This window comes from Chiloscyllium plagiosum, unplaced genomic scaffold (assembly GCF_037043375.1).
Source record: "Chiloscyllium plagiosum isolate Xiang-an unplaced genomic scaffold, Cpla_swu_hap1 HiC_scaffold_3, whole genome shotgun sequence".
NCBI lineage: Eukaryota > Metazoa > Chordata > Chondrichthyes > Orectolobiformes > Hemiscylliidae > Chiloscyllium > Chiloscyllium plagiosum.
The window spans coordinates 57,826,662-57,842,730 of NW_028270141.1; the positions used below are offsets into that span (position 1 = coordinate 57,826,662).

The window sequence follows — 16,069 nt, forward strand, 5'->3', positions numbered from 1 at the left end:
AATCAACTTATTCCTTTCTACATGATTATCTTTTACAACTTTTCCAACACTTTACCCACAACCGAAGAAAGACTCACTGGCCTATAATTGCTAGGGCTGAAAATGTGTTGCTGGAAAAGCGCAGCAGGTCAGGCAGCATCCAAGGAACAGGAGAATCGACGTTTCGGGCATAAGCCCATAATTGCTAGGGTTGTCTCTAATCCCCTTCTTGAACAAGGGACATTTGATAACTTCCAGCGATTTTGACACTATTCCTGCAGACAATGATGACATAAAGATCAAAGCCAAATGATCTACAATCTCCTCCCTGGCTTCCCAGGATATCAGAGGATAAATCCCATCCGGCCCAGGGGACCTATCTATTTTTATACTTTCCAGAATTGCTAATACCTCCTCCTTGTGAACCTCAATCCCTTCTAGTCTATCTCAGTATTCCCCTCGCCAACATTGACTTTTCCTGATGTGAATACTGACGAAAAATATTCATTTAACACTTCCCCATTTCCTTTGACTCCATGCACAACTTCCCACTACTATCCTTGATTAGCCCTAACTTTACTCTAGTCATTCTTTTATTTCTGATATAACTATAGGGTTTTTGTTGATGTTATCTACCAACAACTTTGCAAGTCTCCTCCTGGCTCATCTTAACTCTTTCTTTAATTCTTTCCTGCCTAACCAGTCACTCCCAAGTGCTCTAACTGAGCCTTCACATCTATCCTAAAATAAGCTTCCTTCCTCTTGACAAGAGATTCAACTTCTTTAGTAAACCACGGCTCCCGCGCTCGACAACTCCCTGCCTGACACATACATATTTATCAAGGACCGACAGCAGCTGTTCCTTGAATAAGCTCCATATTTCATTGTGCCCATCCTCTGCAGTTTCCTTCCCCAGCCTATGCATCCTAAATCTTGCCTAATTGCATTGTAATTGCCTTTACCCCAGCTATAAATCTTGTCCTGCAGTATATACTGTCCATCGCTAAAGTAAACGTAACGGAATTGTGGTCATTGTCACCAAAGTGCTCACCTACCTCCAAAACTAAAACCTGGCGGGGTTCATTACCTAGTACATGAGTGACTTTGGCCACAACCCTAACCATACTGGACCTCTGCCTTTACAACCTCTCTTCAAACGAACCCAGGGCAAAATAACCATTTTAAAACGACAGCGTCATCACACACATTCCTTGGCCCTCCATCTCTATTTCACCCAATTATTTCTTAATTTGTTTCTGCTTTTAATTTCCTACTGCTCTTTCAGTTTTTAATCTGTAAAATATTTTTTCTATTTTCCTTTAATCAGAACATAGCTTATTATAGATTAGTAACATTAGTAGCGATGAGCAACAAATAATGGTGTAGTAGTAGTGTGTAGGGTAATTTTAGGTAGTAATGTGTAATGTTGTAGAACAGAGAGACCTACGGGTTCAGGTACATAATTATTTGAAAGTTGCATCACAGTTAAGAAGGCATTTAGCAGACTTGCCATCATTGTTTAGACCATTGAGTATGGTCAAGTTGAGGTTGTCCAGACATTGATGAAGCCTCTTAGAACAAAACAGCTACAGAACAGAGACAGGCTGTTTGGTCCAAACTGGTATGCACTCATGAAAATGTCCATCCACACAAACCCTATTTCCCTGCATTTGACCCATATCCTTCTAAACAAATACATCCTATCGATGTATTTGCCCAAATGCCTTTTAAATGTTCTTAATGTACCCACTCCAACCACATCTGCTGACAGCTCATTCCATTTGCATATGGATCCTATGCTATCAATTAAAACCCTTATAAATAGTACTCTTTATTTCTCCTCTAACCTTAAACCTATGGCCTCCAGTCCTCGATTCCCCAACCCTGGTAAAAGATTGATTGCATTCACTCCATCGATGCCTCTCATGATTTTATACACTTCTTTAAGATCCTCCCTCAACTTCCAAAAGTTGATTGGGGAAGGATGTTTGCAGGTAATGTGACAGCTAGAAAATGGGGAGCCTTCAAAAATGAGAATACAGAAGTCCAGAGACAGTATGTTCCTGTTAATGTGTAGGGAGTGCTAGATGACTAGAGAAATTGAGGTGTTCGTTAAGAAAATGAAGGAAGCATACGTCAGGTATAGAATACAGCGATAGAGTGAATCCCCAGAAGAATATAAAGGCAGTAGGAGTATACTTAAGTGGGAAGTTGGGAAGGCAGAAAGGAGACATAAGTTGGCTTTGGTAAAAAGGATTAAGAGAATCCAAAGATATTTTACAATACATATAGGAACAAAAGGATAATTAAGGGAGAAAATTGAGCCCCTTAAAGATAGCAAGGATGCCTATGTATGCAACCACAGGAGATGGGGGAGATCCTCAATGAGTATTTTGCATCAGTGTTTTTTGTGGAGAAGAATATGGAAGAATTACTTACAGATTAGATTAGATTACTTATAGCATGAAAACAGGCCCTTCGGCCCAACAAGTCCACATCGACCCTCCGAAGACCAACCCACCCAGACCCATTCCCCTACATTTACCCCTTTTACCTAACACTATGGGCAATTTAGCATGGCCAATTCGCCTAACTTGCATATTTTTGGACTGTGGGAGGAAACGGGAGCACCTGGAGGAAACCCACGCAGACACGGGGAGAATGTGCAAACTCCACACAGAATTGAACCCGCGTCTCTGGTGCTGTGAGGCAGCGGTGCTAACCACAGTGCCACCCAAAAATGTGGGGAAATAAATAATAACATCTTGAAAAAATGGCCATATTATAGAGGAGGAGGTGCTGGACAATTTAAAATGTATAAAGGTGGATAAGTCCCCGGGACCTTATTTGGTGTAGCCTCGAACTCTGTGGAAAGCTAGTAAAGTGATTGAACTGAGCGATTATAGCTGAGATATTTGTATCATTGATAGCCACAGGTGAGGTGCCTGAATACTGGAGGTTGTCTAACATGATGCCACTAATTAAGAAAAGTAGTGAGGAAAGGCCACAGAACTATAAACTGGTCAGTCTATCATGATGGGGAATTTATTGGAGAGAGTCCTGAAGGACAGGATTTACATGTATTTGGAAAAACAAGGACTAATTAGCACTAGTCAACATGGATTTACGCATGGGAAATTGTGTCTCACTAACTTGATTGAGTTTTTTGAAGAAGTAATGAAGAGGATTTATGAAGGCAGAGCATTGGATGTGATCTGTGTGGACTTCAGTAAAACGTTCGACAAGTTTCCTCATGATAGACTGGTTAGCAAGGTTAAATCACATGAAATACAGGGAGAACCCGCGCCAGTTCTGCATTTGGATGCAGAACTGGCTCGAAGCTGGAAGACAGAGGGTGGTGGTGGAAGGTTGTTTTTCAAACTGGAGGTGTGCCACAGGAGTTGGTGCTGGGTCCACTGCTTTTCATTATTTATATAAATAAGAGGTGTGGTTAGTAATTTTGAACATAAGAGGTGTGGTTAGTAATTTTGCAGATAACAACAAATTTGACATTTAGTGAACACCAAGAAAATTACCTCAGATTACAATGGGAATTTGATCAAATGGGCCAATGGGCCGAGGAGTAGCAGATGGAGTTTAATTTAATTTGAAATATGTGAGGTGGTACATTTTGAATAGGCAAATCAGAGCAGGATTTATACATTCAATGGTGAGGGATATTGCTGAACAAAGAGACCTTGTAGTGCAGGTTAATAGTTACTTAAAAGTGGAGTCCCAGGTAGACAGATCATGAAGACAGCGTCTGGTGTGTTTGCCTTTATTGGATAGTGTAGGAGTATAGGAGTTGGGAGGTCATGTTGCGGCTGTATGGGACATTGGTTGAACCACTTTTGGAATGCTGCATGGAAGTTTAGCAATCTCTGCTATAGAAAGGATGTTGTGAAAATTGAATAGTACAATTTCAATATTTAAAAGGCATCTGGATGGGTCGATGAATGGGACGTCTTCTGAGGGATATGGGCCGAATGCTTGCAAATGGGATGAGATTAATTTAGAAGATCTGTTCAGCATGGATGAGTTGGTCTGAAGGAACTGTTTCTGTGCTATACATGTCTATGACTCTAAACACCCAATCAAATGAAGCGAGGAATATGATTTTTAAAGGCACATCTATTTTAATTTCATCTTTTTGCAGCTCCTTATGTCAAGGTCTACCTGTTGGAGAATGGTGTGTGCATAGCCAAAAAGAAGACAAAAATTGCACGAAAAACACTCGATCCACTCTATCAACAATCATTACTATTTGAAGAAAGCCCACAGGGTAAAGTCTTACAGGTCAGTATTATTCAGTATAATGGATTTGGGTGGTGGCAATTCCTTCATTCCTGCCAACAATGGAATGTTTATTTGAAATGCTTTCTCCAAAACCGTAGTGATGTAACCATGCAAAAGTGCTCAGTTGCTCTTCAAACAGGGACCATAACTGGCCTTATAATTGGAAGATGTGGCAAGTGTAATATATGAGTTGCAGGGTATTCAGATGGAAGTCCAACTGATGCTGAAGAACACCACTTTTGTTACAACATGGCAGTGAACCCTTCTGTTAATTAACCAAACACCCAGAAAATCTCACCTCACTTCGTAATCTGTTAGAATATGAATGACAGAGAACTCCCAAATTCCAATATTTAAAGAAAGTAATATCAAATTATTCTTTAACTCTAAAAGTGAACATTAAACAACAACTAATGTTGTCTAAACCCCCTTTCTCTTAACTGCTTACGACCTGCCTCCAACTCTGTAACACTTATTAAAATTTCATCAACTTAATTTCAAATGCACACAGCGGCTATCATTTTTGGTAAGATTCTTCTTCTGGCTGAAGATCTCCCTGGGTTGTCTTTTTTTTATTGCAAATATGTTTCCTAATTTCTTGGACCTGTGTTGATGGCAGTTACATTGTCTAGTTTTCAAAATGCCTGTATTTTTACATTCCTAATATCAGATCATCTCATTGGTTCAATGTTGGCAAAACAATAAATTGAAACTCAATTGGGTTTTAGTATCCTGGGGCATAATTTAAACTGATTGTTTAAATTTGAATTGTCAAAACAGCAACCAACTCAGGTATCCATTTCACAGCCAAATGTTCCATATTTTCAAATTTCCAGTACATTCTGAGACAGCCATCTAGTCATATCACACAGATGCTTGTAAGCTCACAGTTCCAAGCAGCATTCACCTGCTCTTAAAGGTACAGTACATGTCTTCAACTTCATAACATGTGAGTGTAGGCAATTGCATAGTCTCACTCAGGACTATCCTGAACAGAGAGAATCTTGGTCAGCTCTCAGCAAACCCCAAAACAAAACCAACCCTCAACTAAACAGTTAAAATTTTATTCGAGTTCCTAGCCAGCAAGCCATTGTAGTTGCTGCTGGTATGGGGACTCAAGACAGCAGTAGAGTTCCACTGGACCTAAATGGAGTAAGACAACTCATACATCAGTATCAAGGAGAGTGTATACACTGGCAAGACCACCAGCATCTGGTTTGCAACAGTTAAATTGCTTAGTAACATCCAAATCAGAACCAATCAAAATAAACATCTGATTAACTGGTCACCTGGTTCAAATGGAGGTGGCTTTTTCAGTGATCACAGAACCAAGTCTGACAGAATTTGCTCTGGACTCCAACTCTTAGGATTGCACAAGACTTAGATGGAGGATGTATACCGGGGAGTCCTTACAGATTACAGATTAAGGGTTCAACTTCAGTCCCAGTCTCTTATGGGAAGGAGCTGCAATCAGTGGGAAGTTACCACTGATTGCAGAAAAAGGCTTGGGCCCAGTCTTGTTAGGGTGGAATTATTTGAGAAAAGTTCACCTAAATTGGCTCAACATTTGTGGATTATAAACTGGCTGATTAACTGAAGTACTAATTAAGTATCCAGACGTTTTTCAAAAAGATCTATGGACTATTAAAGAAGCCAAGGACACCTTGCATGCTGACCTGGAAGCAATTCCATGACTCTGCAAGATCCACCCAGTTCTATTTGCCTTACAGGTAAAAGTATCAACAGAAATCAGAAGTGGCATGGTGGCTCAGTAGTTAGCACTGCTACCTCACAGCACCAGGGACCCAGGTTCGATTCCTCCCTTGGACGACTGTTGGTGTGGAGTTTGCACGTTCTCCCTGTGTCTGCGTGGGTTTCCTCCGGGTGCTCTGGCTTCCTCCTACAATCCAAAGAGTGTGCAATTCAGGTGAATTGGCCATGATAAATTGCCACATGGTGTTATGTGCGTTAGTCAAGGGTAAATATAGGATGGATCTGGGTGGGTTAATGTTAGGGAGGGACGGGGGGCTGCAGTGTGGATTTGTTGGGCTGAAAGGCCTGTGCCCACACTGTAGGGAATCTAATCTAGTCTAGAAAGTGAAAGAAACATTCAAACCAGTCTGAATGTGTTGATTAGATTAGATTTTTTTTATGATTCGATTAGAGTGTGGAAACAGGCCATTTGGCCCAACCAGTCCACACCAACCCTCTGAAGAGTAACCCACCCAGACCCATTTCCCCTCTGACTAATGCACATAACACTATGGACAATTTAGCATGGCCAATTCACCTGACCTGCCATCTTTGGACAGTGGGAGGAAATCGGAGCACCCGGAGGAAACCCATGTAGACATGGGAAATATGTGCAAACTCCACACAGACAGTCACTCGTGGCTGGAATTGAACCTGAGACCCTGATGCTGTGAGGCAGCAGTGCTAACCACTGAGCCCACCGTCTAATATTCTGTCTTCTCAGCCCAAGAGGATCACTCATTCACATTGTATTCCATCTGCCACCCTCTGACCCAATCATTAACCTACCTAAGTGTTTTTGAAGCCTCCTTAGATTCCCACCATTTGAGTCATCAGCAAATTTATCCATAATACATGTCCCCACATCCAAGTCATTTACAATGATTGTGAATAATGATTTTATTCTACTATCTGCGTTCTGTCTATTAACCACTTCTCAATCCATACCAGTACATTATCTCTAATCCTATCAAAAATGATTTGATAATTAAATATATCACATACTTCTTTACGTAGTCTATAAGTAAACACCTCAAAAAAGTCCTAAAAGGCCTGTCAGACAGGAATTCCCTTTCATAATTTATGTTGACTCTACCCAATGTTGACGTTATTTTCTAAATTTCCAGTTACCACATTCTTTATAAAATAATTTAACATTTTCCCAGCTTTTCAACAGGCATCATGAACTAGTGCATATCTTTGCACACTTTTTCTGTCCAAATTATTATGGCGGCTCAGTGGTTAGCACTGTTGCCTCACAGCGCCAGGGACCCAGATTCGATTCCAACCTCGGGCGACTGTCTGTGTGGAGTGTGCACATTCTCCCCGTGTCTGCGTGGGTTTCCTCCCATGGTCCAAAGATGTGCAGGTCAGGTGAATTGGCCATGCTAAAATTGCCCATAGTGATAGGTACATTGCACAAAGTTATCAAAGTCAGAAGTTTAACTGAAATATTACAGAGTAATAGAGACTGACTCAATAGAGACTGACAGCATAGAAAAGAACTTCCGAGCTTTCCATACACACTGATCAAAAGCAAGCACCAAGCTATTCTAATCCCATTTGCCAGCATTTGGATAATATGCCATGGCATTGTGGCTGCACATCTAGTTACTTCTTTTTTTGTGTGAGACACAGTGAAAGACACAAGGTGCACGAATCTTTATTCAAATTTCTGCCACCGGGAAGAAAGGAAACACCTGAGTGGCCAATGACAAGAAATGCCCTTCACATCAAAGGGCAATGCTTCGTGATCAAACAGTGAAGGGGAGGGCAGGGATTAAATCAAAATAGACTTGGAGGGGGAAATAATGCACTCCACTCCCTGCGGCACCCACCTCTCCCTGAACAACTCCAGGGTGTCAGTGGACACCGCATGCTTAATTACTTTTCATATGTTGTTGAAGATTTCTGCCTCCACCACCCCTATAGGCAATGAGTTCCAATCTCTGATCATTGAAATCTCCACTTACTTCCTGTCTACCCTATCTATTCCTGTCATAATTTCATGCATCTCAGTTATGTCCCTTTTGAATGCCCTCTGATCTAAGGAAGAGAACCCCAGTTTGTTACTCTCCAGCTCAAGTAATATCCTGGTAAATCTCCTCTGCACCCTCTCCAGTGCTATCGCATCCTCCTATATTGTGGATTTCAGAACTGCACACAGTACTTGCAGAACTAAGATTTTATATGGTTTCAACATAATCTCCCTGCTCCTAAACTCTATGTCTTGGCGAATAAAAGCAATTATCCCCAAATGCCATTTTATCCACTTAAGGGACCAAATTACATGCACACCAAAGTCACCTTGATATTCAGTACCTCTCAGGGTTCTATTGTTCATTATATTTTCTTTTGTTTTGTTTGTCCTGTCCAACTGTTTCACCTGAAATTTATCTGGATTGAATTCCATTTGCCACTGACCAGCCCATATGATGAGCCCATCTTATATTCTCTTGTAAGCTAAGGCTATTCTCCTCACTACCTACCACCAGGTTCTGTATCAGCTGCAAAATTACAGATTAACCATTCAAGTCTAAATCATGGTGTACAGTGGGGACCCCACTGTACACCATCTTCCAGTCAGAAAAGCACCCCTCAAACATCACCCTCAGCTTTCTGCCAATCAAGCCAATTGAGGATCCAATTTGCCAAATTTTCTTGGATCCTTCTATTATCAGTCATTATCAAAGGTCATCAAAGGTCTTGTTGAAATCAAAGTAGCCTACAACAAAAAAGCATTGCCCTCGTTAAAAGCTGACCTTTTAAAAATTGGTTGCAACCTCCCCTTAAGAAAACATTGCCTCTCGAAATGCAGATTAATTCTGTCAATCAGAATTGTTCACAGTAATTTCTCCACTACTGATGTTAGACAGACTACCCTGTAGGTTTCTATTTTATCATTTGCTTTCCATTCTGTTTTCTCTTCCATACCATAAAATCTCTACTGTGGAAGCAGGCCTTTCCACCCTTTAGGCCTCTCCTATAAACAGCATTCCCCCAGACCTATCCCTTACCACCTTCCCCCCGTTGTATCCCTGTAATCCAGCATTTCCCATAGCTAATCCAAAACCCTGCACATTCCTGGACACAATGAGCAATTTGCATTTCCAATCCACCTAAACTGCACATCTTTGAACTGTGGAAGGAGACTGGAACATGCAGAGGAAACCATACGGACATAGGGACAATGTGCAACTTCACACAGAAAGTCACCAAGGCTGGAATCACAGATCTCTGGTACTGTGAGGCAGACACTGAACCCCTATTATAAATGAGGATATAAATGAGGTTAAACTGTTTGTAATTAATTCCTGCATTACATTTCGAAATCCTGCATTCCTCCTACCAGCAGACTAATATCAAAATGTAATTCATTAAGCTGAGAAGAACATTTATTTTTCTTTAAAATGAGCAATATTGCATCATACTTCTGCTCCCTTCTCCCACCTTCCCTTCCAAACCTCTATTTCACCCTTTCTGGTTTCTTTATAACCCTGTTGTGGCACATTACAAGCAATTTAAAGCCATCCACTCCAACAAATAACTTTTGAAATGATCAATATTTAGCTGTAGTCCCATTTTTAGTGGATACTTGTATTTGTAATTGGAATGGGTTATGTAAGGCTCCTTTAAAAAATGCTTCTGGACCATTTGCATTGGTGGTAACAATTCGAGGCACACTAACAGTAAATTAAACTGTTGAAATTCCATCTTGGTACTCGAATCACAGACACACTTGAAGTTGTTTTAATGGACACCAAACCTCTGACAACAAGATCATAAGTTTGCTATATCACAGTTATTCAAGTACATATCTGACTTGTCTCTCCTGTTTTGTAGGTGATAGTCTGGGGAGATTATGGCAGAATGGACCACAAATGTTTTATGGGAGTGGTACAAATTCTCCTGGAAGAGCTTGATCTATCCAGCATGGTGATTGGTTGGTACAAACTGTTCCCAACATCTTCATTGGTGGAGCCCACCTTGACTCCCCTTACTCGCAGAGCTTCCCAATCATCTCTTGAGAGTTCGACTGGACCTCCCTGTATAAGGTCATAATGAACTACGAGGTCACCAACAGGACAAAAAGCAGAAGCTGACCACAAATATCACTGCTGGAGCCAGACAATCACACTTGTTTTGCCAATAGTACTGTTTCAAAAAAAAATAGGGCTTCATAAATCCTAAAACAAAGTACATATGTGTGTATGTATTTATATATGTATGCTGGCATGAATTGGCAAAAACACACTACATTAAATGCTAAGTGGAAACTTATATATTGTGTTAGAGACTAAATGAATGAGACCAGAGATGTGAATTTTAACAAGTTCAATATTTCGAGTATGTAACAACAGAATGGAGAAACATCAGTCTGAAAAAAAAGGATGGAGTTGTTTATTCATGGTTCTGTAGAAACTATAAACAGTGCTACCTTACACTGCACATTCTCTGCACATGTTTCTTCACCATTACACTGTCTATTGTAATGGACTCGAGCTAACCACCTCCCTACCCCACCCCACCCTGATGCTGACAGAGACCTTCTATTAAAAGGTTACTGCATATCTTTGCGAGCCTCACCAGAGGGTGTTCAACAGCCACAGGCTTTGGTGGAGTGTTTCGACATTACTGGTTCCCAGTTAACTTCATCAAATTTATTGTGAGTTAGATATAGAAGAGAAATACTCAAAAATATTGAGGTTCAGATTTGAGCAATGCCTATCATATTTCTTAACAAAGGCTCTCAAGTGTTGTTTCCCATTTGCCACACATTTTGCCATTTTTTCTTTTGTAAAACAAGCTCATGTTTGCATTATGGATTTTTCATGTTTTCTGATGTTTTGCATGAAAAAAAATTTGAAACTGCAATCAGGCCTGGGGACTGTTCAAAGCATCAAGACTCCGCAGAGATTGTGGCACTAACATGTTCCTTGTAATGCAATTCTCTTCCTACAATTACAAACCATTGAGATAACTTCTGTATAGATTTGTATATTTGACTTCCCAAAGTGTTGTCCAGTAATGGAGTTAGCATAAGCTGTTTGAGCTGTACCTGGGATATTTCCTAATCATGTGTCACATGGCACTGATTTGCCCCAGTTAGAGCATGATGCAAGTTGTTTGATGATCGCTGGAAATTACAGTTGATGTTTCCTGTACACTTGGTGTTTTTTAATCTGCCTTTAGTTTACATTATTTTGAAATTACTGCAAGCATAGTGCTTGATTTTTTTTACAGTGAGATGTATTTTTTTTCTGGAAGAAAAGCAAACTTTCAATTTGCTTTTTTAAAAAAAAAATCATTTTTTTCCTTAAATTCCATTGACCTGAAAACCCATGTGTATTTATGTCCATGAGGCAGTGATTCTAATTCCTCTGTCCTCCTCTTCTTTGTCCTCCTCTGCCTCCTGCTCTAACAGGCCATTTTGATTTTTAGATCACTGATGTGAAGCAGCATGATTCTGGAACTGTTCAATTGCTGCATGCACGTTTTGTAAGGGGGGGGGGGGGGAGAGAACAATGCAGATGTTAATTAATGTGTGTTAACTCCACTAAACCAGCTTGTATGTTGCATGTACTTGTACAGTTTGCTTGTTATTGATACAAAGGAATAACTAAGAAATCAGAGCCATTAATTTATGTTAACAACATTTTTGCTGATTTGAACTAGACTCAGGTCTGGTGATGAATGTGTATTGAAAACATTTTTGTACCTTCTGGAAAGTAACTGCTGATGTAGAACAGGAAAAGAACCCTGTTGATTTTCGAGTAACTTCTTACTTGTGGGGCTTTAACAGGCATTGTGTACACACAGAAAATTGACTTCTAGCTATTCTGCCTGTGCAGAGTGAATTGTCTTCTTTAAATTGGCCAGCTCTTGAATCTGTTGTCCTACAGGATCTAAAAGGTTGATTACTACCTGACCTGCTGAGCAGGAAGAATTACGGTTTCACAAGGTTCTAATCCCTTTATTATGGTCAAAAGCAGCTGATTGGAAAATACCTTTCTAACTGCAGCAGTTGTCTGAACATTCCCCTGTGCTTTTAAATGAACTTCAGACTCATGTTATGTAAACATGTTTAATAAAATTTACTTTTCATGTCAGCTTTACATTTTTCTTTTCTTCTTTAACCTTGAACTGTAATAGGTTGGAAAGCAATAGAACAGGTCTAGAACAGGAGTAAAGAGAGCACGTGAAAGTAGGTAACCTAACTAAGTAGTTATTTGTAAATAATAAAAGAAGGAGCCTTTGTGGCATAGTTATATAGTGTGAGCCAGAAGGCGCAGCTACAAGTTTCACTATTCCATAGATGTGTAATAACATCTTCGAAAAGGTTATTTAGAAAATATTTATAAATAGAAAAAAGGCAATCATGAGAATGGGTGTCCACAAGATAGAGAGTGTTGTGTGGAGACTGAGGGCATGGCTGAATGAGAGCAATTCACTTGAGAAGAGAATAATTCTGATGTATCAGCAGAGGAAGAGGCAGCAGTGATGAAATTAGAGAGGGCTTGTACTTAAAAAGTTAGCAATCTTCAAAGTAGAAAGGCCAGCTGAAAGAAGAGAGTGGTGCTTTTATTAAAAGCAATAGGTCAGAGAGGAGGAAGGAGCAGAAAGGTGGGAAGGAAGATGGATAGGACAGGTCATGAGGGTGGTGCAAAGCTGGAAGGTTGGAAGTGGGGTATGATTGGGGGAGGGGAAATGAGAAAGCTGGTGAAATCCACACTGATGCCATAGGGTTGGAGGATCCTGAGGTGGAAGATGGCCTAGGACCTGCATGTCCTCAGCAGAATTGGAGGGGGAGTTGACGTGGTCATGGGGTTGATTGGTGCGGGTATCCCGGAGATGTTCTCTGAAGCGCTCTGCGAGTAGGCGTCCTGCCTCCCCAGTGTAGAGGAGACCACATTGGGAGCAATGGATACAGTAAAATGATGTATGAAAGTGCAGGTGAAACTTTGATGGATGTGGAAGGCTTCTTTGGGGCCTTGGATGGAGGTGGAAGGCTTCTTTGGGGCCTTGGGGTGAGGGGTTCGCAATTCCTGCGGTGGCAGGGGAAGATGTCAGAAAGGAAAAGTAGTTTGTTGGGGGAGGGGTGGGTGTGGACCTGACGAGGTAGTCGTGGAAGGAATAGTCTTCATGGAAAGCATGGGGAGTGGGGAGGGAAATATATCTCTGGTGGTGGGGTCCATTTGTAGATGGCAGAAATGGCAGAGGATGATGTGATGTATACAAAGGTTGATGGGGTGGAAGTTGAGGACTCGGTGGGGGTTCTGTCCTTGTTGTGGTTGGAGGGGTGGGGTTAAAGGGCAGAGGTATGGAATGTTGATGAGGTTCACTGCAGGGCATCATTAGTCATGTGGGAGGGCAAATTGTAGTCTTTAAAGCAGGGGGCCATCTGATGTCTTCTGCCTCGGGGCCCTCCAACTCCATGGCATCAATGTGGATTTCACCATTTCCTCTCCCCCCCAGTTCCAACTTTCCAACACAGCACCACCCTCATGACTTGTCCTTCCTTCCCACCTATCCGCTCCATCCTCCTCTCTGACCTTTACCCCCACCTCCATCGCACTCTCAGCTACCATCCCCCAGCCCCAACCCCCCTTCCATTCATGTCTCCACTCCCGAGGTTGCGAGCCACATTCCTGATGAAGGACTTTTACCCGAACCGTCGATTTTTCCTGCACCTCGATTCTGCTTGACCTGAGTTAAGTTCGAGATATTCAATGACTGAGAGAAGCTGTATTCATTGAATTAACACATGCAGTTTGTTTCTTTGAATGAAAGAATGCAATTTGATTCATTGAACCTAAAGAATGCAGTTTGATTCATTAAACTTAAAGAATGGGTTTTGGGACAATGAATTAGTTCAGTTTGTTCCATTGAATTAATGAATAATGTTTGATTTATTGATTAACAAAATAAACACGTGCTAACTCAATTATTACAGCTTCTCCCAATAGTTCGAGCTTAACTCGAACTTCATTCACTCATTCAGTGAATCAAATATTAATTAAATATAATGAAATAACACATGCATTCAATGAATCAAACTGCATTCATTCGTTCAATGAATCAAACTGCACTCAATCATTCAATGAAACAAACTGGAAGTGTTAATTCAATGAGTATCATTCGTTCAATGTATCAAACGTTATTAAATGCATTCATTCATCCATTGTATCTACCGTTAATCATTCATTCAATGTATCAAACGTTATTAAACATTTCATTGGAACAAGAAACTCATTCATTCAATGAATCAAACTGCAGCAATTCATTCAATGAAACAAATGTAACTGATACATTTAAATTGCACTCATTCAATTGATCAAATTGCACTCATTCATTTGCTGACACAAACTGCACTCAGTCGATGAAACATACTGAACGTGTTCAAACATACTGAACGAGTAGAGCTTCTCTCTTTCATTCAACGTCTCTACCTTAACTCATTCATTCAATGAATCAAACGATATTCTTTCAAACGATATTTAAACAAACTTAACTGATTCATTTAATGAATCCATTAATCAACGATTCAAACTGCATTCATTCGTTCATTGAATTGCATGCATTCAATCAATGAAACAATGTCACAAACTGCAGGATAAAACTCAAAGGATAAACATTCATTCATTGAATACATCAAACTTTATACTTTCTTGCAAACAATCAAATGACATTCATTCATTAAATGAACACAACTTCTATCAATTAATCAAATTCATTCATTCATTCAATGAATCAAACTGCAATTATTCATTCAATGAATCAAACTCCTCTCATTCATGCAATGAGTCAAGCACAGCTTATTCATTCAATGATTTTGAACTCCACTCATTCATTCCATGAGTCAAGCTTCATTCATTCATTCAATGAAACAAACTGCATTCATTGAAGGGCATTCAAACCACATTTATTCATTCAAATTATCATTCGTAATGTCAGTTGTACATTAAATGAATTAACCTACCTTCATTCAGTCAATCAAATTACAGTCAACAATTAAATGAATTGAACCACATTCATTCATTCAATAAATTACACCACTGTTTCATTCAACTGCACCATATATAAAACTGCACTCATTCAACCAAAGTTTATTCATTCATTAAGTGAACATCACATTATTCTATCATTTAATGTAACAAACAGCACTTATTAATGCAATGAATCACAATGCATTCATTTATTCAATGGATTTAATGATTTTGAACTCCACTCAATGAATCAAGCTTCATTCATTCATTCATTCAATGAAACAAACTGCATTCATTGATATGTAAAACCAAACCACATTTATTCATTCAAATTATAAAATGTCAGTTTTACATGAAATGAATAAACCCACCTTCATTCAGTGAATCAAATGTCAGTCATAATTAAATGAATTGAACCACATTCAATTCATTCATTAAATTACAGGCCATTGAATCAATCAGTATATAAAACTGCACTCATTCAACCAAACTTTAATCATTCATTAAGTGAACGTCACATCATTCTGTCATTTAATGTAACAAACAGCACTTATTAATGCAATGAATCACAATGCATTCATTTATTCAATGGATCAAACTCCACTTCTTCATTCAATGTTTCAATCTTCATTCATTCAATGAATCAAGCTTTATTCATGCAATGATGTAAACTGCAGTACATCAAATGTCAATCATACATTACAGTCAATGAATTAAACAATATCGGTAATTCACACACAAGATTCAGTGAATGAAGCTTCATTCATCCATTCCATGCATCAAAGTGCATTCAATATATGAATGAATCAAACAGCATTCGTTCATTGAAAGAACCAAGCCCCAAAAATACATTCAATGTTTGAAGCTTCAATTGTTCATTCTATGAATCCAGCTTCCTTCATCCATTCTATGAATCAAACAACATTCATACAATGAACCAAACTGCATTTACTCATTCAGTGAATCAAACATCGATCATAAATAAAGTGCATTAAATAAAGCTCCATTTGGGTGTCAAATGAGTCAAACTCCATTCATTTTTATAAAAGGCATGA

At 39.6% G+C, this 16,069-nt stretch overlaps 1 protein-coding gene across 24 annotated transcripts in view; it reads left to right on the top strand.

The window, feature by feature from the left end:
- The window catches only part of rims1a (regulating synaptic membrane exocytosis 1a), an 857,383-nt gene extending 845,246 nt beyond the window's left edge, over positions 1-12,137 (top strand). For all 24 annotated transcript variants that reach the window (XM_087979575.1, XM_087979613.1, XM_087979584.1 and 21 more), the window contains 2 exons: positions 4,136-4,275; positions 9,871-12,137. In XM_087979575.1, the coding sequence (XP_087835701.1) occupies positions 4,136-4,275; positions 9,871-10,089 (359 nt within the window). In that variant the 3' untranslated portion in view covers positions 10,090-12,137. The remainder of the gene's footprint in view (positions 1-4,135; positions 4,276-9,870) is intronic.
- The last annotated feature ends 3,932 nt before the right edge of the window (positions 12,138-16,069 follow it).